Source organism: Nilaparvata lugens, chromosome X (assembly GCF_014356525.2).
Source record: "Nilaparvata lugens isolate BPH chromosome X, ASM1435652v1, whole genome shotgun sequence".
Taxonomy (NCBI): Eukaryota; Metazoa; Arthropoda; class Insecta; order Hemiptera; family Delphacidae; genus Nilaparvata; species Nilaparvata lugens.
This window is the reverse complement of record NC_052518.1, coordinates 66,517,340-66,543,773: the sequence shown is the minus strand read 5'-3', so window position 1 is coordinate 66,543,773 and position 26,434 is coordinate 66,517,340. Positions and strand designations below refer to the sequence as shown.

Below are 26,434 nucleotides of genomic sequence, written 5' to 3'. Positions count from 1 at the left end.
ATTGCTTTTTCATATCATATACAGTTCAATAATTATTTTCTTAGTCTATATTATGTGAATTCATCTATAATTTTGCTTTATTGTAAGCTATTTTATATGATTGTATAAGTCAGTATATACTGTAATCTACATAAATAAAGTACTCAATCAATCAATCAGTCTTCATCAATTCATTACTCTCCTCTTCAACATTTCTTCTTCCCTTCTCCTTTTTATCTGTACCTTACAAATACCTAAATATATTTAGTGTAAAATGTATGATAATATAAATGCTTACCTGTTTCATTGTTGTAACAAGTCTTATGAAGTTTTCCAGAGAAAAGCTCGAGGCCAATAATGGCATAAATTATTATAACGAATAAGACTAACAGAGCTATATGCAACAAAGGCACCATGGCACGAAGGATTGAGTTGAGAACAACTTGCAGACCTGTCAACATCAGATATATAAAAAACATTGAACATTAACTGTTAATCTACGATAACGTGCCACATGTGATAGTATGCGATATTTGATGAAAAATTCGAGTTACTCATAGTAATTTATTTCATCCACATTTAATTCCAGTCAATGATTTCTATTTTATTTTCAAATGATAACCACAAGCTACACCTATAGAAGCTCGCCATATTCTATACCAAGCTTGAGTATGAATGACCCTGTGTCTATCCTTCTCATTATATGTTATCAATGGTCGATATTGCAATAATTTCACTTTTTTATAACTACTACGAACAGTACGAGTATTACAGACTACCTAGGATTTACATGGTTCTCTCCATTTATGAAGAGTTGATCATGATATATTTGGATTTAAATTTTTAATATGAGAATTTTTTAAAACCGTCATTACAAATATTAAAAAAATGAAAGGTATAACGACATAAAGGTTTTTATTTGAAACCATAGTCATCATGGGAAATGTGAGTTTGAAATTTTATTGTTATTGTTCAAATTTTAATAGATATTTGGAGATTCTTGATCTTCATCAAATTATTATGGTTTCTGAGACTCCAAATTATCAAGTTCTCCAGGTTGATAATCTATATATTTAATGCAAAGTCAATTCTGAGATCTCAGTGTGGTTACAGTGAGCCAATCTTTCAGTTTAATACGTCAAATTAAAGGGGGTGATTAGTAAGTTTGCAGAAATGCATTAATATTTCTGTTTTTTCGAGATACAATTATTATTTGATAATAAATATGTCCATTCCACATACCCAACCAAACTTGGCTGTAACGTCATTGTCAAATTTAATCAATTTCAAACAGCTAATCATGCACATCTATTTCAAACGATTGATCATGATGTACAATTTGAAAATTTGATCGGCTTACAGTATGAAGCAAGGCAAAACGATAGCAGCATTGGAGCATTAGGGTTTTAAAACTTTGTATAACAATACCATTCGGATCAATTATATGCTCCCGTTTGAATTCCAATTAGTGCAGAAAGAAGGGAGTCAAAATAAGAATGCGTGCCGTTCTTGTGAGATAAAAAGATGCATATTATAAAAGATGTAAGGAGGTGATACAATAAATCAATCTCAATAATTATTTTTGAATGTAGGGGAAATCGAATAATACAGAAAATTTATAACTTTCATTTGATAAATGTTTTTCAATTGAATTTATCCAGATGTATCAACACCCCCCCCCTTCAGTCAACACTGCTGACCTTCGCTTTACTAGGACCTCTCCCACAAGATTTGATTTTGGGTTTTTGAAGTTCCCTAAGCATTTCGAGGACGCAGTCTGTATTCAAACCCCCTTGCGTTATCATTAGTTATCATCAGGTGAAGTGAAGCAATAAAAACTAACTATTATGGATACAAATATTATAATAAAAATATTTCAAAAATTATAAACTTACTCAATTTCAACTACCGGTAAAGATGAATCTTTTCAAAACATCGACTAACATTATTTTTGTTTCAAATTTATGGATCTTCAATTAAAATGCTGTACTGTATTCATGACATTTCTTGGGAAATAAAATTATTTTTGTGAACAATAAATTTGATATGGCATTATTATATTATAATCCCCTTCATAAAAGAAGACTTCCATAATTCGTAGCCTATACAATAATACGATCATGATTGGTTATCAGTTTTTACTTACTTGGCACACCAGACACTAAACGAAGAGGCCTTAACACACGAAATGCTCTTAATGCTTTAACATCGAAACCTTCCTTCATCAAATTCGATAAGGCTGTGCTAATCATTCTGCAACACAACAAACTCGTATCAGAGATAGAAAATATATCATCACAGAGAAATAATATATATATATATATATATATATATATATATATATATATATATATATATTATATATATATATATATTGTAACAATCCTCTCAGTCCTTGGTTTTCTACAGCTACAAGCCAGGTCAAGATAGTTTTCGACTTGCAACTTTCTGCCTCAATACGTACAAAAGGAACCAGCTTATGGCAAAGGGGGGTAGAGGTTGAAACAATGATGGTCAAAAGTCTAACGGTGAAATAACCGATGCTGACCAGTGACAAAAGGGTGGCAGCCAGATAGGGGTGGCAGTGCCATCAGATAGGGGGCAGCACCAACTGGGGCAGTGATCCAAGGAGGAACAATGGTTCAAGGGTTGGCGAGCACGTGAAGTTGGGGACACTAGGACACTTTTCGGTGAACCACGGCTAGAGTAAGATGTCTGAGGAGTGAGCAGCGTGCAGCCCGCAGCCCTAGGGGCTGAAATGGAGTCCTGTTTCCGGAAAACCACCACCACATCAAAACCACCATTAAAGAAAAATAATTAAAATTCATAATTTGTAATGTAAAGTGAGCAGTTTAAAAGTGCGCGAAAAGGCCATGGTCCGCGGGGTACTCATAAAACATAAGGTTAGTGTAATTTTAAGTTGTTGTTTGTTAGCCACACTGGTTATTTTCTTGTATTATTGCTGTTTAAATAGGGTTTAGGTTTTGTGATTCGTAGTATTATTGTGCATTATTCTATTTGAATATAGAGACTCTCAATAAACATTATTATTATATTTCATGAACGGTAAATTAATCATATTTCATACTTGGGTGTTCTGCTTAACAGAGTAATTACTGAAATTTCGAAGGACATTTGATATATTTAATCAACATTGAAAATCTCGTTTGTTTCTTTGTAAAGTGTCAATTTCAATTTGCCTTTTGCTTATTTTCATTATAATTATCTTATGATTCTAAATTGTCTTGTGTTGTTATTTCACAAGTATCATTAGATCCCCTCCCTTCTTTATTGTTTTAATCATGTAGTGGAGCAATATAGTTGGGAAAGATGTGTAGTTCTACATTTATTGATTGCTGGACTGCGTCTTTATTAAAGTAATGTACATTGTTTGGGGATGTTTCACAGAGACAAGTTCTCACAGAGACAAGTAGTGTTTTTGAACGATATTAGTGTCACAGAGACAAGTTTCACAGGAGCAAGTATTCCTATAAATGGCAGTCTCACAGGAACAAGTTCCCACAGAGACAAGCAGTTTCATAGAGACAAGATCTCCGTCCAAAGTAGTAGCGCTATAAATGGCATTCTCACAGAAGCAAGTTCTCACTGAAACAAGGTGTTTCACAGAAGCAAGGTCAGTGTCGTAGAGACAAGGTAGCGAATGTAGGAAGAAGTTAGGCGTGTTGCCTACATCTGAACTTGAAGGCACTCCATTATTTGTTCTAGTAAATTGAATGTCTGCTGTTTTTTAATCATGCAGGTATATGTTTATGATTGAAGGTTTATCATATAAGATAGGGATGGGTTGGTAACCTATTAGAATTAGATAGAAGATAGATAGAATTATGAAGATAACTTAAATAAATAAATTGAGTTCTATGCAAATGTAATATATTTCTACCAAACTCCAAGATAACTATTCCGATATATCTAATAAGTATATATTAAACCTTCAACCCGAAAGAATAATCAATATGAATATGAAATGGAATATATAAAAGCCAAATAGCCTACCAATGACCTACTCATCACCGCTTCTTAAAAACCACATGGTAAAAATGATTTTTCATTATAATTCCTTCTTTCGTAATAAATTGTTTATGCTTTTGTACTTCTGAGCGAAGCTTGGTCCCCGATATTATGAGCTAACCATCTCTTCTTTTTCCAAGTCTCGAATTGTAAATTCAAATTAATATAATATTAACTTCAGACAGTCACAGAGTTAACACACAGTCTATTAGATTGAACATAACTTATCATACACATGATGAACATTATGTGTTTTTCAAGTGCCATTCAATCTATAATAATCTGTGAGGATTGAGTTATTAACATTTTGTTAATAACTTTGGTGTAAACGCAGCTTTAGATGCCAAGATTTATCATGGCGTTCCGAGTTACGGATGATAATGTCAATGAAAAACTTCATTTTCCTCATGAAATCTTTCCCATAGAAATTTAACAGATTGTTGTTTGACAAGCGTCTCTACATGTTACAAAATGAAAATCCCAGTGAAAAACAAAAAGTGCCACTTGATAATTCCCAAATCATCTTTTTAATCGTAGCTCTGATTCAACTGAGCAATAACTTTCTGAACTTACTGAGTTAATATTAAAAATTATCATAAGCGCAATGGGACTTGGGAATCCATTAATTCAGGATAAGTATTATATCGGTATTCATTTTTACAGGATTGAAGTAGTGCAACATTTAGATTAGCACACCAATAGATTCTATTTGTAACGAAGTGAGTTCATTACTTCCATATCAAAGTTCTACTTTTTCCATTATGATATAGTATATTGATGACTACTGCAAAACAATGTCTGGTAGCCCTGGTAATGTAATGTAATGTAATGTAATGTGATCGTATGGTTGATTGGAAGTCTCCAACCAGCCTGATCAGATTTCTTAGTGGGGCCATTGGCAAACATTTTAAAAAAGACCTGATATTATAACAATGACTTTATTTCTAGTAGATAGCATTTGTAGTAGATGGCAAAGGATTCTCGTTACCACATTGCAAAGGATGTTCAGTGAGGTCTACTGTTATCTGGACTACTAGAGTATTGTAACTCCTAATGTCAGATTGAGTAAGAGCTTGAAATTTATCGCTATTTAGTGTACTCCATGTTCAATAATCTGCCCCTATCTTATATTAGAAGAAACTGGCTTCTGAATAAATTAAAAAAGGCACTAAATCTAATTCTGAATGAAAATGCTTATTATTCCATAAATTAATTCTCAAATTGTTGAAAATGTGATATTCAGTGCTGTAAGTTTATAAATAGTTTTTTTTTTCAATGTATGACTTAATTTATTCAATAGAATAGAATAGAATAGACTAGACTTTATTTGCCATGAAAACAAATACAGACATACTGTTGGAAACACAATATTGATTGTAAATAAAACAATAATACGATAGAAGTTTAAAACTAAATCATAATAATTATGGCAAATTTACTGAGCGCAAAGAAAATAAATTTTCCGTCCGCACACAGGAGTATCATATCAAACAACAATATAATGAATATTAGAATATTGACAAAAATAAAAAGAATATAAGAAGTAAATAATATATGAAACGAGAGCATAACTAATTATACTAGGCTAAGATGAAACATTTTGTAAATATACTGTATAGGCTACAAAAAAGTATAAAATGAGATGGAGCTACCCAAATAAAAATTGAAAAATTTGAGGATATTCAAAATGATTAGACCTATTGAATTTCTACAACAGTAGAACATTAGCAGGGAACCTCACTGAATACATACTAAAAGGCATGATAACTCAATATGACTTACATGCTAATTTTAAAACATTTTATCAAGGGTTTTTCACATAAATGAATAATCTTATCTCTGAACATGATACCAGCTTTCAATGACATCGATATTGAGAGCAAAAATTACCTTTTTCATTTTCTCTTGAAAACAGGAAGAGGATAATCAGCATAAACTATATCCTGTGGCACATGATTGAAAAACCTGCCTTGCAAAAAACAAAAAGATTTTTGAAATAAAGTGCTATTGGGTCTAGGAATTGGGAACCTATCGGTGAACCTTGTTCTCATTATTCCAGTTTCATGTCCCAAAGTTGCCCCTTGATTTCCACCAAACCAATATAATTCAGACAGGACCTTGAAGACGTACAGGTGCCTCAGAGGCATGATTTTCATAACCTGGCATGACGATAGAAAATCAAAATTCTCTTGATTAGCAATTGCTCTAACTAGAGACTTCTGCAGAGACATTACTGGCCTCAAGTGAGTTATATAAGTACTTCCTCAACAGACCAGCCCATAAGAAAGGCGAGGTTGAGCAAGAGCAAAGTAAAGATCTCTCAAAACAAATGTTGGACACATATTTTTCAAACTGAAAATTCTATGCAGTAAGCAACGCAGGTACTTCTTCATGCAGTCTATCTGTCCTTTCCACATCAAATTGTCATCAACAGTAATGCCAAGATACTTTACACTTTTTGACTGATTGATGATACCACAGTCACAGTCACAACTGGTACATCCCTGGTACATGATGGAACTTTAAAGGTTGGGTTAGCAAGAAAGAAGAGGCAATTCCAAAATTCAAATAAATGGTTTTATCAAGATTCAGGCTTAATTTATTGTACCCGAACCACATGGAAATCAAGTGCAGGTCGTTTGACATCTGATCATACAAATCCTCATCAGAACATGTACCATAGGAAAGTGCCGTATCATCAGCAAACACTGTAAAACTTCCTCTGAAGGGGCCCAGATACAGGTCGTTGATGTAAACCAAGAATAAAATTGGTCCCAACACAGAGCCTTGTGGAACTCCACAGTTGATCATCACAAGCGGGCTGGAACTCAAGCCAATGCTTACAGCCTGGGAACGCCCAGTAAGATATGAATGGAACCAAGCTAGTGGCAGACCACGAACTCCAGATGCCTCCAACTTTCTGACAAGTGTAGAATGGTCCACAGTATCAAAGGCTTTTCGAATGTCCAGAAACAAACCTGATACTCTTCTAATCTCTTTATTATTGATATTTGAACATATTTCTGGGACAAATTTCCTCAGAGCCAACTCAGTTCCCAAGCCCTCCCTAAAGCCATATTGACTACTAGAGAAAAAATTGGATGAATTTAGAAAGTTCAATAGACGAATTTTAATCAGCTTCTCAAAAATAATTAAAAACACAGAAAGAAGTGAAATTGATCTATAGTTCTCCACAAACTTTCGGTTACCTTTTTTGGGAATTGGAATCACTTTTGCAATTTTGAGTTTGCTTGGAAAAGCGCCCTCAGAAATGCTCAAGTTGAAAACAAAAGCTAACACTGGACTAATGAAAGAGCTCATCCATTTAACTAGGACAGAGGAATATCCATCAATTCCTGGGGCCTTGGATTTTTTCAAGGATGAAATCACTTGCTCTATCTCAAAAGGAGAAATTGGATGCAGGGAAAAGGATCTCTCACAATGTGGCTCTCTGAAAGAATTGTGATAGTCATGTAAAGCTATTGAAGGGAAAGGAGGAGGAACAGCTGACTTGGGTGCGGAGACAAAATATTCATTAAACATATCAGCCACTTTTGAATCCTCACTAACAATCCCATTTTCAGTAATCAAATTGAATTTGCGTTTCTTTGTACCTCTTCCAATCAATTCATTAATCAATTTCCACTGTTTTTTGGAATTTCCTCTAACCATCTGGAATCGACCATAGTAGTATCTCTCTTTTGATTTCTTGATCCACTTTTTTATTTTGTTTCTCAAAGTTACAAATTCGAGCTTCAACCTACGATTGTCAGGCTCATTCATAGATCTTTTGTATAACTTGTCTCTTGATACAATCGCTTCACAAAGTCCACTGCTCATCCAAGGTTTTAACAATCTCTGTCTATGGTTATTTTGCCTAAGCTTAGTGGATGTAGTTGACTGAATGGACAAATTCAAAATATTACAAAAACAATTGTAAGCCTGATCAGCGTTTCCAGCTCTGTACACAGTAGACCAATCCTCTTCACTGAGTAAACGAGTAAGTTCTTCATAATTAATTTCCTGAAATTCCTGTGAAACCGCCTCAGATCGAGACCTATCAGCATGCATGGATATACATACAGCTCTGTGATCAGTTATAGAGACCTCGACAACAGTAGAGCGTGCAAGAGATAGAGCTAGACCTCTAACCAGTATGTGATCAATACATGTTGAAGTGGTGTCAGTCACACGTGTGTCAATATCAATTACATTTTCAAAACCACATGAAGATATTATCTCAAAGTATTGGTCACTAATTCGATCAGATTTATTGACATTTATATTGAAATCACCTAAACATACTACAATAGAGCTCTGCAAGCCTCCCAACAAACCACAGAAATCAGTAAGGAAACAATCGACAGGAACTCCATGCCACCTATATATCCCTACCAATGTGAAACAAGAACCACCACACACGCAATCAATGACAATGGAATCGGCTCCATTAATTTCACTAGTCACTGTGCAGCATAAAAATTCCTCCTTGTGATAAAGGACAACACCACCACATCTGTTATCATTATATGAGAATAAAGTAGTGTAGCCTCCAATACTATATAAATTAATATTCACATCTGGTTGGATCCATGCTTCAGACAATATGATAAAATCTGGTTTAGTATCCAAATTATTCAGATATAACAGAAATTCATCAAAATTTCTATTGATGCTCTTAATATTCATGTGAAAAAAAGTTATACTCTCATTATTTTTGAAGTGAAAATTAAAGTCCTCAATTGAGGATAAATATATACATTCAAAATCACTATCCATATAATTATTTGCAATAAGAGAAAGGGAGAAGGGGGAAAAATAAAAGAAAAAGTTCTGAGAAGAAAAATAAGAATTAAAGATAAAAAATATATATAATTCTTGCCCGACCGTATAAGACTGAAAGACTCATAGAGTAGACTCATAGAAAATATAGGAAAACTTATAGGCTACAATTTCTCATTAGAATGAGATCGATTTGCTAGAAAAAAATAAACGAACAACACTAAAACAAAATTAGGAATAATTCAAAGGATCATCATAATCAATAAGATTCAGAAGTTATTCAGAGATAAGATTCAAGGCATCATTGATTCAAAAAGAATAACAACCTACCAAAAGTAGTAGGTACTGAGTGGTGATAATTATGACTTGATAAGACTGATTTGATGAATGACTACACTATTCATAAGATGACTACTAAGATGTTATGAATATTAAATTGCTCATTTATTGTATAACAGACTAGAAGCTGAATTCTTTAGACAAGGCCTAATCGCCTAATCTACATCCAAATTGTTTGTATTCATCGGTCAATATATTTCTTATTCCTAGACGCCAGCTAAGAAAGGGGTTTCAATTTTCGTAGAATAAGCACGTTTTTCAAAAAATGTTGTGATTTCAAATTCAAATTTCGTTTATCACACACATATACAAGAATTTAGAATTAATGAGAAAGTGGCCCGGAATAAGGTTTATGATTTTTGTTCTTCTGTATTTATACTAAGTGACGTATCAGTGATGGCTCTTAAACTGTAGGCTTATTATTAAATAACAAGTTTAGAGCACCGGGAAAATGGAATTGATATTTTATTATAATAAATATTCAAAATTACGTTTCCAACCCACAATTACTGTCTCTTTGTCATGTCCTTGAAGTTACTGAAAACCATATCGGTTGGGACTAATCAAACTTCATTAAGGGTGGTTTTAATTATTAGTTTTTGTGTTACAAATAGTACACCTAGACCTAGATGGCTATTGAAACATTATTGATCTAACTAAAGCATGATATTAGTGTCAAAGACAGAAATCTGCGTTTCAATTCATTATCATATGTGTGATAAGAGAGAGAGAGAGAGAGAGAGAGAGAGAGAGAGAGAGAGAGAGAGAGAGAGAGAGAGAGAGAGAGAGAGAGAGAGAGAGAGTGAGAGAGAGTGAGAGAGAGTGAGTGAGCCCGAAGGAAAGGGTATGTGTGAGAGAGTGATGTGGTTGAGTGGGAGTGAGAAAGTTCGATATATTATATTTGCTATATGGTGGGTGAGGAATAATAGTGTGGACCTTATGCGACACTCACATATATATATATATATATATATATATATATATATATATATATATATTATATATATATATATATAGTACTAAAAACCATATCCATAGATTTTGGAAGCGGCATGTCTTTCAATCTTTTGAAGCAGCATTTATTGTCTAAGGGTGGTGAAAGAAGTTTTCTGCATTCCATAACAACAATCTGCAGACTGACGTCTCGGGTATTAGAACCAAAAGGTCTTGCTTTATAAAACTATAAATACTCATTCAGTATTACAATGCCTTGCTTCCATGAAACAAGTCGAATGTTTCCCGTTAGGTACTTCTAGAAAGCCCGGTCAATTAGTCATCGGTGGTGTCCTCAGGTAGAACTACCCTGCTAATAGACTATGTTCACTGAAGCGTAAAACCAAAGTTAACCAAATGCTTCTATTTCTAAAAATTCTAGTGCCAGGTATAAAGTACTGCACTTTGGCGGCAGGAAATATTTAACATGTGTTTTCCATTTTGTACCCTTCCTGGAAAAAATAGATTTTTAGTTAGTATTGTTTGCCTCCCCTCTACGAGGATGCTACCTGTGCCTTTGCGTTGCGAGTTCAATAGTTGACAAAACACATTCAGTCGACATGGAATTGGTCAAGGAAAACGTAATGCTCCGCAATACTACATTATACCATATTGACGATGGATTTTTCTATCGGGTGACCTCCAGCGACCAATCATTGGGTCTACTCGCCCTTCAAAGCCATAAGCCAATAAGGATAATAATAAAATTGAAATTTGTACTTATGTTTTTTGTGTAATCAATTCCCATGATAATTTATTGATCTTTATTATTCATCATCTTACTAATAATTGATCTTTCTTTTAATATTTTACTAGGATTATTAGGCCAGTAGGCCTACACACATGATTTTTCTTTGAGTACTAATTGATTCTTGACAACAAAATATCTTTATAATAGATGGCTGTATGTTTCCTACTTAGTTAAGAGAATCATTTATCAAAGAAATATGAAATTAGCAATTAAGTAGATATCTACTGCTTTTTAATACTACATAATAATATTTGCAAATGATATTCAATTTTGTCAATTAATATTATTATTTTACCGTTGATACGATAATGATGTAACATGTTATCTTTTGTATATGTATATATAGCCTACTTTGTTTAAAAGTGATAGATTATTTCGATAATTTTTGTTTTCAGGCAAATTTTCAATACAGAACAATTTTTATAAAATTTGTATTTATTTTATCTCAGTTTATCCCTCTATGAGAAACAATCTATATAGTCAATTTGACCACTTGACAAGTAAATCACTGATCGAAACTTTGAAACCTATATTCTGTATTTTTGAAAAGCTTTTTATTTAATTCAAATTTGGAAAATCAGTAAATACTATAGAGTGAATAGTAAATATTATAATAAGTAAGTAGAATTGATCCCGTCAACCATATCCTATCGTAGCCTATTTACAACTAATTTTCTTTGCAGATGTGGTTCTGGTTTAAGATAGTATTTCTGTAGAAGTACACTATTAAAATCATAATAAAATCAAATCATAAAATCACAGTAACAAATACACAAGACACAGGGAAAGAAAGCATAATACCATTCATATGAAGTAATGTTGAATGTACTCTTCCTTTGAGTAAAGAGCACTCTTAGAGAAATCTATCTTTAATTGAGATCTAAAGTAACGTTCAATTTATTCATCGAAAAAACATACTGGCGTCTGCTGAACGTGACTTTATCACAATGCAGCACCTTGCATTTTCCTTTGATGTCTCCCAATGGAATTTAATGACCTATTCAGTTGGAAAAATAACTAGTAGTTCTGTGAAAAGTAGATCTCGCGCAGTTAAAAGCCACAGCCTCCATCAGGATGAATTATGTGCTGTTATGACGTGTCGGCGAAATATCGGTGTGTGAGCCACTAATGACTGTTTGAAATGTATCGTCAATAATTACTGATATTAAGTAAAATTATTATCATTAGAATGCTAATAATTTGTTGTAAACAGCTACAATCATACCGAGTTGAAGTACCTACTTACCAAGTTGAAAGCAGAGAAAACTCGGGAGAAAATAATAAGCTACCTACTTTGAGTTATCAATATTGCATGCCTCATCGCTTGCAATAGTTCACACGACAGCTGATTTTTTACCAAATTACATTGGGATATTAATTGCATGCGTCATTTCATGCAATTAATAGTCTACTCGACAGCTGATTTATGATAAATAATTCTATAGTCTGATTTTTACGATAATACTGGCGTTTGAAAGAGACTCTTTCTCCTTTTGTTTTATCCTTGAAATGCAAAATTTCAAAAAACCTTGTATATATACTAGTATAGCACCTGAAGCTTTAGACCTTGCATAAAATTTTCTCAGGTTTATTAAAAACTTTTTGTAGTTAAAATGTTTTGTTAGTATGTTTTAAGTATTCGCTATATATTTTAAGGGTGGGGACTCTCCCCCCCGTGGGGCGGTAACCCCCCCCGTAAGCCATAACCGGAAAATAAAAAAAAATAACGGAATCGTATTTTACATATTATTTGAAGAAAAAAACTTCCTTACGACTTTTCCTGAAAATGCTTCCCCTTGGAGTTACAGCGGTTTGAAAATTTGAATTTTCACCCCTCAAATCCACGGTTTTCCCTTAATAAATCGAAAAGTACACGTCAGAAAATGAAGTTTAATGGCTTAAAAGAAAGCTAATTGAAACTGGAAAAAAATCAGCTTTTTTATTTTTTTGCGGCTATTGGGAAAATAGTTATAGTTCATCAAAGATGGCGCTGTCACTGAAAACTCTCATTTTTCACTCTTTACCCCCAATTTTCTCAGAAATGGCAATTTGTACACAAAAAATTGTGAGGACCTTTTTTTTAAATATTTAAATTTGCTTCAATTTGAGACCAGTTAGAGGTCTCTAACATTCTTCGAAGGAAAGTTATGACCAAAAAAAAAAAAAAAATTTTTTTTTGGCCGGAAGAAAATGGCCTGTGGAAAGCGAGGGAAATTTCCGAACTGAAAATCCAAATAGCAGGTGCTTAAACATATAATTTCACATACTCACACAAATTTTGATGTACTTGCTAAGTACACTTTTTGATCCAGACAATTTTATGTAATTCGAAATGTGCATTTTTTCAACGAATGTTACAGTTTTCCAGAGAAAATAAGAGTGGGAAATGTATTCAGGATACAATAAAATTACACATATGTTTGCCGGCATTTCCACGAGTTTTCCGAAACTTTTTTTCCCCGTGTAGGACCCGCGTATCTTATAACATGGCCATTTTTAGCCCTAAATTAAATTTTAATTGCTCCAATTTTGTCCATAAATTTTAAGCTGAGAAGTCTTGTATTGAAAAACAAAAATACTAACGACAAGTAATTTTTCTATAAATAAATTTTCAACATAAAAATTTTGTTTTTACTTCTCTTTTGTTATAAAAAAACAAGTATTTTATCTTCGGCGCCCTGCTATGATGCCGATCATTGAACGTGTTCGCTAGAGAGGAGTCTGGATTTCTATTGCTGCTGGATACTTGCGCAGTAGGGTACAAAAAATTTCAAACGCGGTAATTTACTCAAGGTTTTGTACCGTGGTTCGTTAATACCGTGTTTTGGTAATGTATAATAAAAAATAGTTGTGTTTCAAGTCAGAGAATTTGGTTGTACAAACAATCCACAACCAATCCTCAACAACAACGCTGACATTCTAGAACAACAATTAGCAACTACTATGGGAGACGATAATACTGTTTGAATATTTTAAATAATGTAACTTTTTAAACAATTTAAAAAAATTGTAAAAATATTTTATTTATTAATAAAGTGTACTTTGGTTTCATTAATTATTGTTTCAAATTATTTTTTATATCGGTACCCTTTAAAATAAAAAAATAAAAAAATTTCATGAAAATCGAATGCAATTTAGCACTTTTGCACTTAAGGGTTGCCCTTTGACCCATAAAATTGCAGGGAAAATTAAATTTATAAAATTTTTGTTCTAATTCTTTAAGTTGCTTCCCATTAAAACAACATTCAAATAAATTTTTATGATAATTTAATGCTACATACACATTTTGCCCTTAAGGGCTGCCCTTTGGGTTTTGGATGATGGAATATATAAGTTTCAAACATTTCAATTCATTTTTTAAATCGCTGCCCTTTTAAACACACGCAGTAAAAATTTTATTGAAATATAACGACAGTTACCAAATGTTGCCCAAAAATGTGCCCTTTTTAACCCTTACGTTGGGCTCATTTTGTATGTCACATTGGTATTTAACTAATTTTTAATATTTCAAAAAAATTTGGGCCTTTAATTAATTATTTTCACATTTTTTTTCGAAATTTTATAACTTTTTTTTATTTTACCCATTTTTACCCCTTTTTTAACCCTTAAAGGGTTAAATTCAATTTTCCCCGCCCTGAAAACTTATAGCGTTTTTTCTACACATCCTAACGAACAATTTGAGCTATTAAAGATTAAAATCGAGGCTGTGGTTTTTTTTTGTTTCACTTTTCGATATTTACGGTTTCAGGTGCTATACTATACGTTGACGCTATACAATTTAAAGAGTAACATACCTGTTAAATTTCATTGAAATCTATTGCCGCGTTTCGCCGTATATGTGGAACATAAAAATATTTAAACATAAAGAGAAATGAAAAACCGTCGACCTTGTCTAGTCTTGACTTAATCTCATAGTTGTACAGTCAGTGCCAGTGAGATTTTCTGCGCACACTTCATTGTTACCATAATATTTAGATGATGGTATAGTAGTTATAATTTGAGAGCGCTGGGCCACTTTTTTGCTCGAAATCCCCTCCCCCCTCTTCACCATCGTCCATCCCACCACCCCTTCCCCTCTCCCACATGGAGGGGGGGGTGTTCTAAAAATAGATTTCCCCTTCCCCTTGCCCAGTGGTGATGAGGGGGATGAAAAGAGAGAAAGATATATCTCTCTCTCTCTCTCTCTCTTTCTAAAAATAGATTTCCCCTTCCCCTTGCCCAGTGGAGATGAGGGGGATGAAAAGAGAGAAAGATATATCACTCTCTCTCCTTCTAAAAATAGATTTCATCTTCCCCTTGCCCAGTGGTGATGAGGGGGATGAAAAGAGAGAAAGATATATCTCTCTCTCAAATAGATTTTCCCTTCCCCTTGACAAGTATAGATGAGGGGGATGAAGAAAGTGAGGGAAAAAAAATGTCCCTTTGAGGGGAAAAATTCCCTCTCACTACATCTATACTGATAGATTAAAGTGAATCCTTCTCTCTACATCTAATGCTATACTGACAGATTAAAGTGAATCCTTCTTTCTACATCTAATGCTATACTGACAGATTAAAGTGAATTGAGAAATTCCCTATCACTCTACATCTATACTGTCATATTAAAGTGAATTGAGAAATTCCCTCTCTCTCTCTCTCTCTCTCTCTCTCGCTCTCTCTCTCTCTCACATCTAATGCTATACTGTCAGATTAAAGTGAATCCAGAGAGAGGTCAATGATCTAAGTTCTTTTACATTTTTTATCTGCAATATCGTACAAGCATTTCCAAAGTTCATTGGAATTTTTAACAACAGATAATGGTGAATCATTTGTACAATCATAATGTAGATGGCCACTGTCTAGTATATCGAGCAGTTCGAATATCTCAGATAAAATTGGAAAGTGTACATTTTCTGTTTTTGTTAAATCAGCATCTTGACATCCTGTTGAAAATTTAATATTCTTCGCATTTGAATCAAATTCGTTAAATGAAATTCCCATCAAGAGACGTGTTAATTTTTTGAATTTTGAAAAACAATAACACTGCATGTTAACGGCTTCCCAGATGTTTGGCATGTGTCTCTGTTCTATAAATTAACAACGTGTGCACGTGTTGTACCTACAACAGTTGCTTGAAGGGGCTCGTGTGTCTTGCTTGTATAAAAAAGATCACACCACACGCATTGCTGTTGACAGGTCTAGCTCTGACCAGTTACTAAACTAAAAAGTGAGTGGGATATTGGAATGAAAAATCATTTGAACACAGAAAACGTTTATTTACACATTTCACCACAACTATTCATAATTTCATCTTCAATTTTAATTAACTTATCTATACACAAATTATGAGGACGATAATAACATAGATAGTCTCTTATGTGATTTAAATTAACCGTGCTTAGAAAAATGTCTTTTAATTGTTTCGCCAAACTATAATTTTCACGAGTTGATTTCCTAATTGCACTTTCACACTCATCATACCAATCAATACAGTTTTTTAACCTCACTTCCAACTCGTTGTCAGCAGCCAACCACTTTCTCGGATCCATGATAAGCGAATAAACAAAACTAAGTGTAGGCTGGCACTATTATAGAGTAATTAAGTGGTCTTTCTTCATTAATTGCAAACAGACAACATGTACGTGCTTTATGCAGTCTCAATGCATGCATGCAATAAACACACTGAATCTCTTTTCTGTTGTAGAAGAATCCATAACAAGCAAAGTTTCTTTTCTGCGAATTTGTGTACATCGTGGCCATTTTCATACTTTGCATTCGATTGTTTTCACACATGAAATTATTTGTTTGATACATATTTTTAAACAACAAAGAATTATAATGTTGAGCAGAGAACAAAGCACAGCGTCCATCTGGTCTATTTTTATGAATGTTACACCATAACACCATGAACTAGTAAAAAATCTGAAATCGGGTTTTGCAAAATCCTCTGGTATACATTGAACGTTAGTATGTAATCTTCTTAAAAACTTTGCTTTCTCAGTTCCTTTTGTGAAAATTTTCTCATAACCTACAAGGTAATCACGTATAATTGAGTCAGTGTATTCTTAATCTCCATCCTCCCATTTTATTTTATGATAGTGACATTCTAACCATGTTACATCGTTATACAATTTTGCACTCAATTCTGTCTTTGCAAATGGTGATTTGAAATGGAATACAATATAATTATTAAACTGATCAATTATGGCAAGTTCTTTCACAATAATTTGATTACAATCTTGGTTAAACCAGTGAAGATCAACTGTAGCAATTTTCGTACTCGCTTGCTTGTCCACTTCTTTCTCTTCGGCGGGCTCGTCGAATCCTCCGTCTTTCTCCCTCTCCTCCTCCTCTTCCTGTTTCTGCTCCTCCTCCACCTGCAGCGGTTTCTGGATCGGTGTACTGCACCTTGGTTCATAATTGAAACTATCGGAATCAAGATCGCACTGGATACCAATAGACTGAGTTTGCACTTTGTCCAAAATATCAGAACACAAAGAATAGGACATTTTAGATGTTACCTGTTCAAAGGTGAAACTGATAATGAACCAAATTGTCAGAGTGCGCACCTTATATAATATTGCAGCTGGTGCACTCTATCAATAAAATTACTGAACTTCTTTCACCATGCTCGTCAGAGGTGTGTACTCCATCACACGATCGCTAATTAAAACGCAATAGGCGGAAGTATTTGCAGGTACTGCACTATTAAATTTCATTTCAATACGAACATCTGTCGATGATTTCAAATGAGTCGCTTGGTGCGAACAGTCCACAACAACCAGTGGTGTTGAATCACAAAACGTTTTAAAGTCAATTTCTGTTCAGAGTTCGCTATTGATTGAATGATTATAATACGAGGGCGCGAAATCCAAAAACATCCGGTATAATAATTCCTTTTTACCTAGCAGATTTTCATATGGATAATACTCGCTGTTCAAAAATACTTTAACATTGTTAATACCACAGCTATCGAGATTAGATATTGATTTTTTAATTTTATTCTTACGATCGGTTTGAATTGCAATTATAACGTATTTTGGACTATCAAAAATCGATGTGGTGCAAACTGCCCAAGAATGGTTAAGTGAATTTTGCAAATTTGTTAATTCACAAATTTTCCAATGTCGGAAACCTAATTTCAGTGGAGTGTCAGCATCCTGTTCCTGTTTCAAATTTAAAATTATTCTTTGAAAATCTTCAAAAAATGGGAGGATTAATTTCAGCAGTACACAGAAAGTGAATTTATTATCCGTTAGCTCATATCCTGCTCTGTCAAAACCAGCCAAGTGATATGTGTTCTTATCGAGCGTATTCTTCACTAGTATAGCTTCAATTGTGGATGTTAATCCAATCAATCTTGATTTAGAAATTTGCTGACCTGCTAATTCATATCGTATTTCATCAAAAAGGTTGCCGATTACATTACTGCTTAATTTATAGTCTGCTGCAAATGGTGCATCAACCGGGTCTGTTCCCGGTTTTGTACAGTTAACTGTTCCCTCAATAGATATAAATGATTTGCAAGGTAAAGAATAGACATCTAAAGAATTTATGCCAATACGTGCCTTGTCAGAGTTTTTTATTTCCTGTCCCGAATAAACTGTATGAGTGTGAAATTGGAATTTGATTATATCATTATAAAACTGAAGGTCTGTCTCCACGTCCAGAATTTCACTAATTGCGGCCGCTCCTCCTCCTAACATTCCGCCAATCAACTATAAAACCTAACTTTTCTAATATTCTTGCACTTTTAGCCAACAAAGCATGTTTGTTTTTAGTTGTTGATGCTCTCACGTTCGTCTCTCTAATGACATTGTGTGTACGCATCTTATTTGAACGTGGATTGAAAACAAGATAACCCATTACGTTTACTTTTGTTTTTCATGTATGTGCAACCTAATTGTGATTGTATCTCCACGGGAATCAATAAATGATCCGTTCTGGTCTGTTACCTTTACATTAATAGTTTGAATTCAATGCGTATTCAAAGGTACATAAATAATCGGCGATGGTACTTCGTTTATTAAATAGCCGCTAGAAACCTTTGGCAAAAATTCGTAGATTATATGTTTTTGTTTTCCGTCAGAGTAACTACCACATGCTAAATTACACTCGAGTACAATACTACCAATGCTTGTTATGTTAACCAAATGCTGAGAATAATGCCATTTATTTGGTTCCAAAACAACATTATCAAAACCAAGTATCTTACCAATCGAATCAGTACGTGTTATATCAATGGCTTTATCAGAATGAATTTCAATCTTCATAGTATTTGTGTTTGCTCGTATAAGTTTATTCTTCTTCCTCTCATCAATATTCAATGTATTCTTTAAAGATTTTATAATATCCTCAACTTCATATGCACCCGTATCCAGCTCAATTAATCTATCACCATATTTGAAGCTGGAATTTGTTCCTTTGTTAACGTTTGCAATACTATTGTAGCTACAAAAATTAATCAATCCAATTTCCCATTCACGATTTTTATTCAATTCTATAATTTCTTGTAAATGTTCGTGGAGGTTACTTGTGTTAGATCTTGATGTAATAACAACCATCTTGTAATGTGTGTTCAGCACAAACACTTAATTACAACTGATTTGCAAGAAACAATCATGTAAGATGACCACAAAAATCACTATTTAATGGTTGCATGTGCTCCACATTATAAAATATATTTACTCCAATTTCTTTTTTCCAATATTTGTCCAATTCGTATGGCGGTTGTAAATTTCCAATTGGATCAAAATACCAAACATTGGAGCCGACTTTTTTATATGCAACCCAATGTGTACCATCCTCACTTTCCCTCGCTAAATTCACAATGCCATTCTTGTTTTTTAGAATTTTTTTGGGTAATGCATCTAGCATATATATACCTCTTAGCCAAATCTGTAATAATTTCGACCAATCAATCAAATCATAATTACTCAACTCTCCTTCAATATTCATTTCTTCTTCTTCTTCTTCCTACTCTTCTTTGTTGTTCTATGTTTCTTAACTTGTTTTTGAGGGAATAAACTCACTCCATATGATGATGGCGGTGGTGGAGGGGGTGGAATTAAAACTCTCCCCCCACTTGAGGAAAAGGCTTCAAAAAATACCCTTTCCCTGCTTTGCGTCTAATATCATTACTATAACTTCTCCTCTCATTCTTCTTCTTCTTCTTTCTCAAAGACCCACCAAACGCCGCTTTAGCTTTCATGATGTTTGTAACAAGATAGCTAAGTGCTTTCTCGGCAGTAGGTGTTTGTGGATTTTTGAAAATGTCCCACACAGCATTTGCTAGAGCTCTGTCAGCTACCGCTCAAGTTTTATTATCGCTATTTTGCGTATACGCTATATCATGTACCTTACAGGCTCTATCTAATGAATTTATACCTTGATCACCTCTCTTTAACCTTTCATTAACTTTTGTGCCCCCCGGGCCACACCACTGGTATCCGGGAATATAAATTCCATCTTGCAGATTGTCAATTACCTTATTTAGAATAGTTGATGTCACATTACCTGCCAAACCTGTCACACCCTTAAAAACTTTTGCCGCTGAACTCAAGATTCCTTTACCTCGTTTCCTTGAACTCTGCTTTCTCCTACATACCATTTTCTTACCTTTCAACTCAATGGTTGAACATTAACTGAGGTTAATTAATTAATAATTACACCAGCTTAATCAAAAGAAAATTGAATTGGTTTAATTTTCAATCGAGTTGGAAATGAATTCACACACTATTGCTATGTGCTTATAACATTGCTTGAATGATAAGAATATTATTTCAAATAACAAATCTGAAAAGGTGAATGCAATTTGAAAAGGGGGAAATGATGCCATCGCGCCCACCCATATCTGCAGGAACACGTGCCAAAACAGATGTGGGAGGGAGCGAGTCAGCGAAGCCAGCACTTGGCTGTATGCCTGTGTGTGTGTGTGTGTCTGTGTCTGTGTAGTAGTAAAGACTACTGAGCATGCTCGCAACAAACTATAAAAGGGGAGCTCAGCTTATTTAAATATCATTCACAACAGAGTGTAAGCAGGTGAACCATTCTTCTTCTGTGTTTCTACTATTCATTGTGAACTTATCAACAACAGGTAAGAATTGAAAACAATTTTTATAAAAACAATATTACAATTTATTCACTACTAATACTACTTTCACACATACATACATCTATACAATTCGTATCACATAAGTTGACGAATTGTATAGATATAAAAATTGTTAATGCTTAACAATTTTTATATCAGACCAATTCCCCGACTTATGTGATACCATCATTACAAAATTTTTACAATTAGCATTAAATTGCTCTATTTTCTCCATGCTAATGCAGGAAGCAAATCGTTGCGGTAAATATACCTCACTCACAGATTTGCTTCCTGCATTGATAATTTTTAAAATAACCCGCCGCCCATGCATATTCGTTTGCTCTCTCGCTGCAATAATGGGGTAGGGAGTGTGCTCCTTTAATTCCCTCAGCAGGATCCAGGGTTTGGCTACAGGCTGGTTGATTAGTTGCACAAAGTCCAATTCATCCCCCGCTCGCCGCACCTCCTCTACTAGTGGAACCATGGAGGAGTTGTCCTCCATTCCAGCACGTTTCTGTTGAAAAATATTTGATTAGTGTCTTATTCGTTTCAGATTATCATCATACTAGAGAACTTGATCAATAGATTCACTACACAATCTCTACATCAGATTATTGTCATAATCTCAACTTGACATCATCAGATTGACAAGACATTCTCTACATAAAGTGAGTAATATCAGTTATTGGAATAATATTTCCTTGCTATCGAATAATTGATGCATGATCGAATACTTTAAACAATAATTCAATTTCCAATCAGTTCAAATAATATTTCATTGGTAACAAATAATTGATGCATGAACGTTCTAATCAGTTCAAATAATATTATAACAAATAATTGATGCATGATCGAATACTTTAAACAATAATTCAATTTCTAATCAGTTCAAATAATATTTCATTGGTAACAAATAATTGATGCATGAACGTTCTAATCAGTTCAAATAATATTGTAACAAATAATTGATGCATGATCGAATACTTTAAACAATAATTCAATTTCTAATCAGTTCAATTTCTAATATTTCCTTGCTATAAAATAATTGATGCATGAACGTTCTAATCAGTTCTAATAATATTGTAACAAATAATTGATGCATGATCGAATACTTTAAACAATAATTCAATCTCTAAACAGTTCAATTTCCAATATTCCCTTGCTATCAAATAATAATAATCAAAGGCTTGCATGTGTACAGATTTTTTTTTTTTTTTAACAATCAATCATGGATAGCATCTGTACACATACAAGTTAATAATATTTGTTGAAACTAACCTTTGTTTATGAGTAGATTGTCTCCTCGTCCTCTTCCCCGCTAACTTCACCCTCCTCAAACGTCAACCTCCTCTTCCCCTGCTTCTGCTTGGTCTTGTTCGATAGAGTAGTTAGCACCACTCGCCGCGGTGCCAAGATAGCAGGTGGAGCTAGACATTGTAGAGGACTGTCCCCCAGCACAATCTCGCCGCCTGGCGATGGTGGTTCCACGCTGCGCGGTGAGGGGACGGGTGCAGCAGCAGATGACTCAGCAGCGAGGGCAGCTTTCCGCTGCCAGTAGTTGAGGATGCATTGGTGGGCTGGTGGGCTATCTGGTAAGATGGACGATTGAGAAGATGATGGAGAACTCATCCCGTACGATGTGTGAAGTATATTCAAATCTGACTCTGATGTAAATGACAATTTTCCTCTCATTACTTCTGTTTATATACCATACGTTTCTCTCTCTGTTCCAGACTTGTGAGAGTGAGAGCGAAGCGTGCTACAAGGCGAAAAAAATTCAAATTTCTCCCCTAGGCACAGAACAACACGTGCTCCCACATCGTTATCAACATCATTCAGATTTGTAAGTATTCTTTCCTATCATAAAAAACTGTCACATTCACTCAAACATTCTATATTTTCAAATAGCATCCTCGCATGAGCGACATGTGTTAGAAGACGAAAAAAAAATCTCCTCCAGAACTCAGCATGGGATGGTGTCTGCTGAGTGACACCAACACCTGCTAGAAGGTGAAGAGAAAAATCTCCTCTACGTCTCAACATAGGGCTCACTCAAACAATCTATATTTTGAATAGCATCCCGCCTCTCGTGATGCTTATTGATTTCTAATATTATCAGTTATTAAATATTTCATGGTTATCACAGCATTTTCTCACCTCTCAACACGGCTTCCGACCTCATAACCAGTTGAGCTCTCGTTGAGGCAACATACCTGAGAGGTTAACAAGCAATCTGAAAAGAAAGCATAGCCGGTATCTACACCTATGCAGTCGAGGAGATACCTGTCATTCACGCAGCATCAAGCAGCACATGTAAGTACATTTTTACTTTGATTTTACCCTCTGAGGAGGAGAGGAAAATTGTCCTCAGAGGACAATTTTTGTCCTCGGAGGGGAGGATTTTTGTCCTCGGAGGACAGTTTTTGTCCTTGGAGGACAGTTTTTGTTCTCGGAGGACAATTTTTGTCCTCGGAGGACAAAAAACCTTATACAGTATGGTATATCCAGATAATCCTCTCCTCACACTTCTTTCTCACACTCTTCATATAAACAAAACGGTGAATGTATTACTTTTTCAAATGGATTTTCGATAATATATTTGCAATAGACATATTGCAGATAGTGATTTTCATGTAAGAAATAACCATTTCTCGCAAAATACTCTGCTTTATTAGATAATGATTTACAATAGTCACAATGTAGATGATGCTTTTCAAAATACTCTCCTTGAACGGATGAATCTTCTACACGATTAAAAGTTAAATATCTTTCTTCATATTGGCGTAGAATATTATTATCAAAATTCTCCTCTTCAATTGTTATATTATCTTTCCTTCTCAATGCACAGTTCGGACTGTACCTTGCATGTTCTATTGCTGATATGTCACTTTCTTCCCATTTTCCCAAACAAATTGAACAAAATAAACAGCGCACGATGTCTGGCGCATGTGCGAATATAAATCCCTCTTTCGCCATGTTTTCTGCGGACAAATGTGGAGAAGATTTCGTCCATCTTTTAACAAAAGATAATAATCTTAATCTTTCATGCAACAATATGTGATCTTGAGATATCATTTTCACACAGCCTTCTTCTACCAATGCCAATTCACAACTGATTTAAAAACATACAGTTGTACTCTATCACTCTAATTCTATGTCAACCTGATCGTTATTCTTTTGTTTTTCAGAATCTAACATCATGCTGAGGGAAAGAAGAGTACATGGCATCAATTATGCAGTGGTCCGCCATCGCATAACCATCAACAATCTCGAGGAAATCAGTATCGAAAACGTGCTCGAGAGATCGAAACAGCACGTTTTCGATATAATTAGGGAGCATGCAGCACACCATGACGCCAATGTGAAATGGTTCATCGTGTTGAATGTTTTGTTGTATAAATTAGTGGTGATGGATGATGAGGTTAGTGAGACTGTCTCATCTCTAATAAATCTTCATAGTTACTCCAACATAGCGCTAAACGTGCTTGAGAATTATGAAGATTTTAACGATCATTTCATGTTGGCCATAAGAAAAATCCTGTCATCTTTTTACAACTTTGTTCAACATGGCAGCGGTTGGGTTTTGAAGAAAATTGAGTCACTGGATGTGAACATGATTAAATTTAATCCAATATTCACATCCAGTTTCATTCAAACACTGCAGTTCCTTAAGAACAAAAAATGTATTATAAATGTCAAAAATCTGTCAGACGAAAAATGCTTTTTATGGTCAGTCCTTGCGTATTTCCATCAGAAACTAAGGAACTCGTGCTTGACTGTAAAGTATTTGAGCAAGTTTGCTCACACACTTAATACACGAGGTGTAAATTTTCCGGTGACAACACGCGATATTAAAAAATTTGAAATACTGAATCTGGATATTGCAATTCACGTCATCGCGTATGACAACAAAAAGTATTTCCCCTACCGCGCAAGCATTTTCCGTACTCGTGAGCACCAAATTAATCTTTTAATGCTGAAAGCCGATGCAGGAAAAACACATTTCTGTTCAATTGATACCACAAACGGGAAAAACGGATTATTGCGTCTTTTCTCTCACCTTTCAAAACACAACGGTCAAGTACACATTTGCAATTTCTGTTTCCATAGATTTACATCGAACAAATCTAAAAATTGTGATGCAAAAGCAAATTTGATGAAACATGAACAGCTTTGTTCCAAGCTTGAATCACAGCGTGTTTCATAACCTATCCTAAACGCAGAGAGACAATTAAATTCAAGAAACTAGGTGCAACATTGAAGGAAAAGTACACCATTTATGCAGATTTAGAAACTTACATTGTTAATATCGATAATAATGGTGATGATGATCATGATGAATCCAATTCAGATGAAATCACTCATAGCTATACAAAGAAAACAGCACAACATATTCCATGCGGGTATTGTTTTGTTGTTATCGATGTGAACAGGGGAATTGCTTATGGACCTGTACTCCATAGATCGAGTAGTTTAGATGAGAAAATCATGGAGAAATTTCTTCAGGAAATTACAGATCTCAGCGACATTTTGTATGAGGATATGAAACGTGAAATTCCGATGCAACATTTATCCGAAAGTCAAGAGCGCGAATTTCAAAATTTGGTGAACTGCAGGCTTTGCGCTGAACCGTTCTTAGAGTCTGATATTAAATGTCGTCACCACGAGCATAAAACCAGAAATTACCTATGTGCGGCACACGTTTCTTGTAATTTATCGGCTCGTACTCCAGAGTACATTTTGTGTTATTTTCACAATTTCTCTGGGTTTGATTCACATTTCATTCTGAAAGCGCTCGGTAAATGCAAAAAAGAAATTTCCTGCATCGCGAATATGTCAGAGAGATTTTTGACACTTTCAGTAGGCAAAATTAAATTTTTAGATTCCTACAAGTTTATGAACGAATCCTTGGAAGTATTGGTGCGTAATTTAGTGGAAAGTACAGACATGGAAAAGAAGTTTGAACGTTTATTTTCAGTGTTTCATCACCCGCCGCGCGAACACAGACAACTCTTGTTGAAAAAAGGAATATATCCTTACTCATACATGAGTTGTCCCGAAAAATTCGCGGAAACATCGCTTCCTCTCATCGAATGTTTTCATAATGATTTAACTGATACACCTCTGTCTGGCAAAAAATATGAGCATGCGCAAAGAGTGTTCTCGACATTCAAGCTGAAATCGCTTGGTGAATATCACAATTTCTATTTATGTTTTGATGTGATGCTATTAGCGGAAGTTTTTGAATCCATGAGGTCTACGCTTTTCAGCTCATACAGCCTTGATGTCACTCATTTTGTTTCCCTCGCGGACTTTACCTGGAATTGTATGTTGAAACACACTAAAGTCGAACTAGAGTTGATTACTCATCCTGACATGCATCTCATGTTTGAGGCAGGGATGAGGGGCAGGGTGTCATTTATTGGTGAACGTTATTGTGAGGCGAATAACAAACATCTACCCGAGACATACGACCCTTCAAAACCGAG

General features: G+C 34.5%; 2 protein-coding genes across 2 annotated transcripts in view; both read right to left on the bottom strand.

The window, feature by feature from the left end:
* Positions 1-233: 233 nt before the first annotated feature.
* Positions 234-26,434, bottom strand: part of LOC120354648 (muscle calcium channel subunit alpha-1-like) — a 62,217-nt gene continuing 36,016 nt past the window's right edge. The window contains exons 2-3 of the mRNA XM_039442020.1: positions 2,126-2,232; positions 234-430 (exon numbers count right to left, since the gene is read on the bottom strand). Coding sequence (XP_039297954.1) covers positions 234-430; positions 2,126-2,232 — 304 coding nt within the window. The remainder of the gene's footprint in view (positions 431-2,125; positions 2,233-26,434) is intronic.
* On the bottom strand, positions 21,015-23,308 carry LOC120354396. Its single transcript, XM_039441485.1, has 2 exons — positions 22,224-23,308; positions 21,015-21,459 (listed from the first exon to the last, which is right to left on the bottom strand). The coding sequence occupies exon 1, from the start codon at positions 22,635-22,637 to the stop codon at positions 22,230-22,232; it is 408 nt and encodes a 135-aa protein (XP_039297419.1). The 5' UTR covers positions 22,638-23,308; the 3' UTR covers positions 21,015-21,459; positions 22,224-22,229.

What these genes read in the sequence shown, in the direction of transcription:
- LOC120354396 (XM_039441485.1), bottom strand. Translation starts at nt 22,637, where the DNA reads ATGAGAGGAAAATTGTCATTTACATCAGAGTCAGATTTGAATATACTT.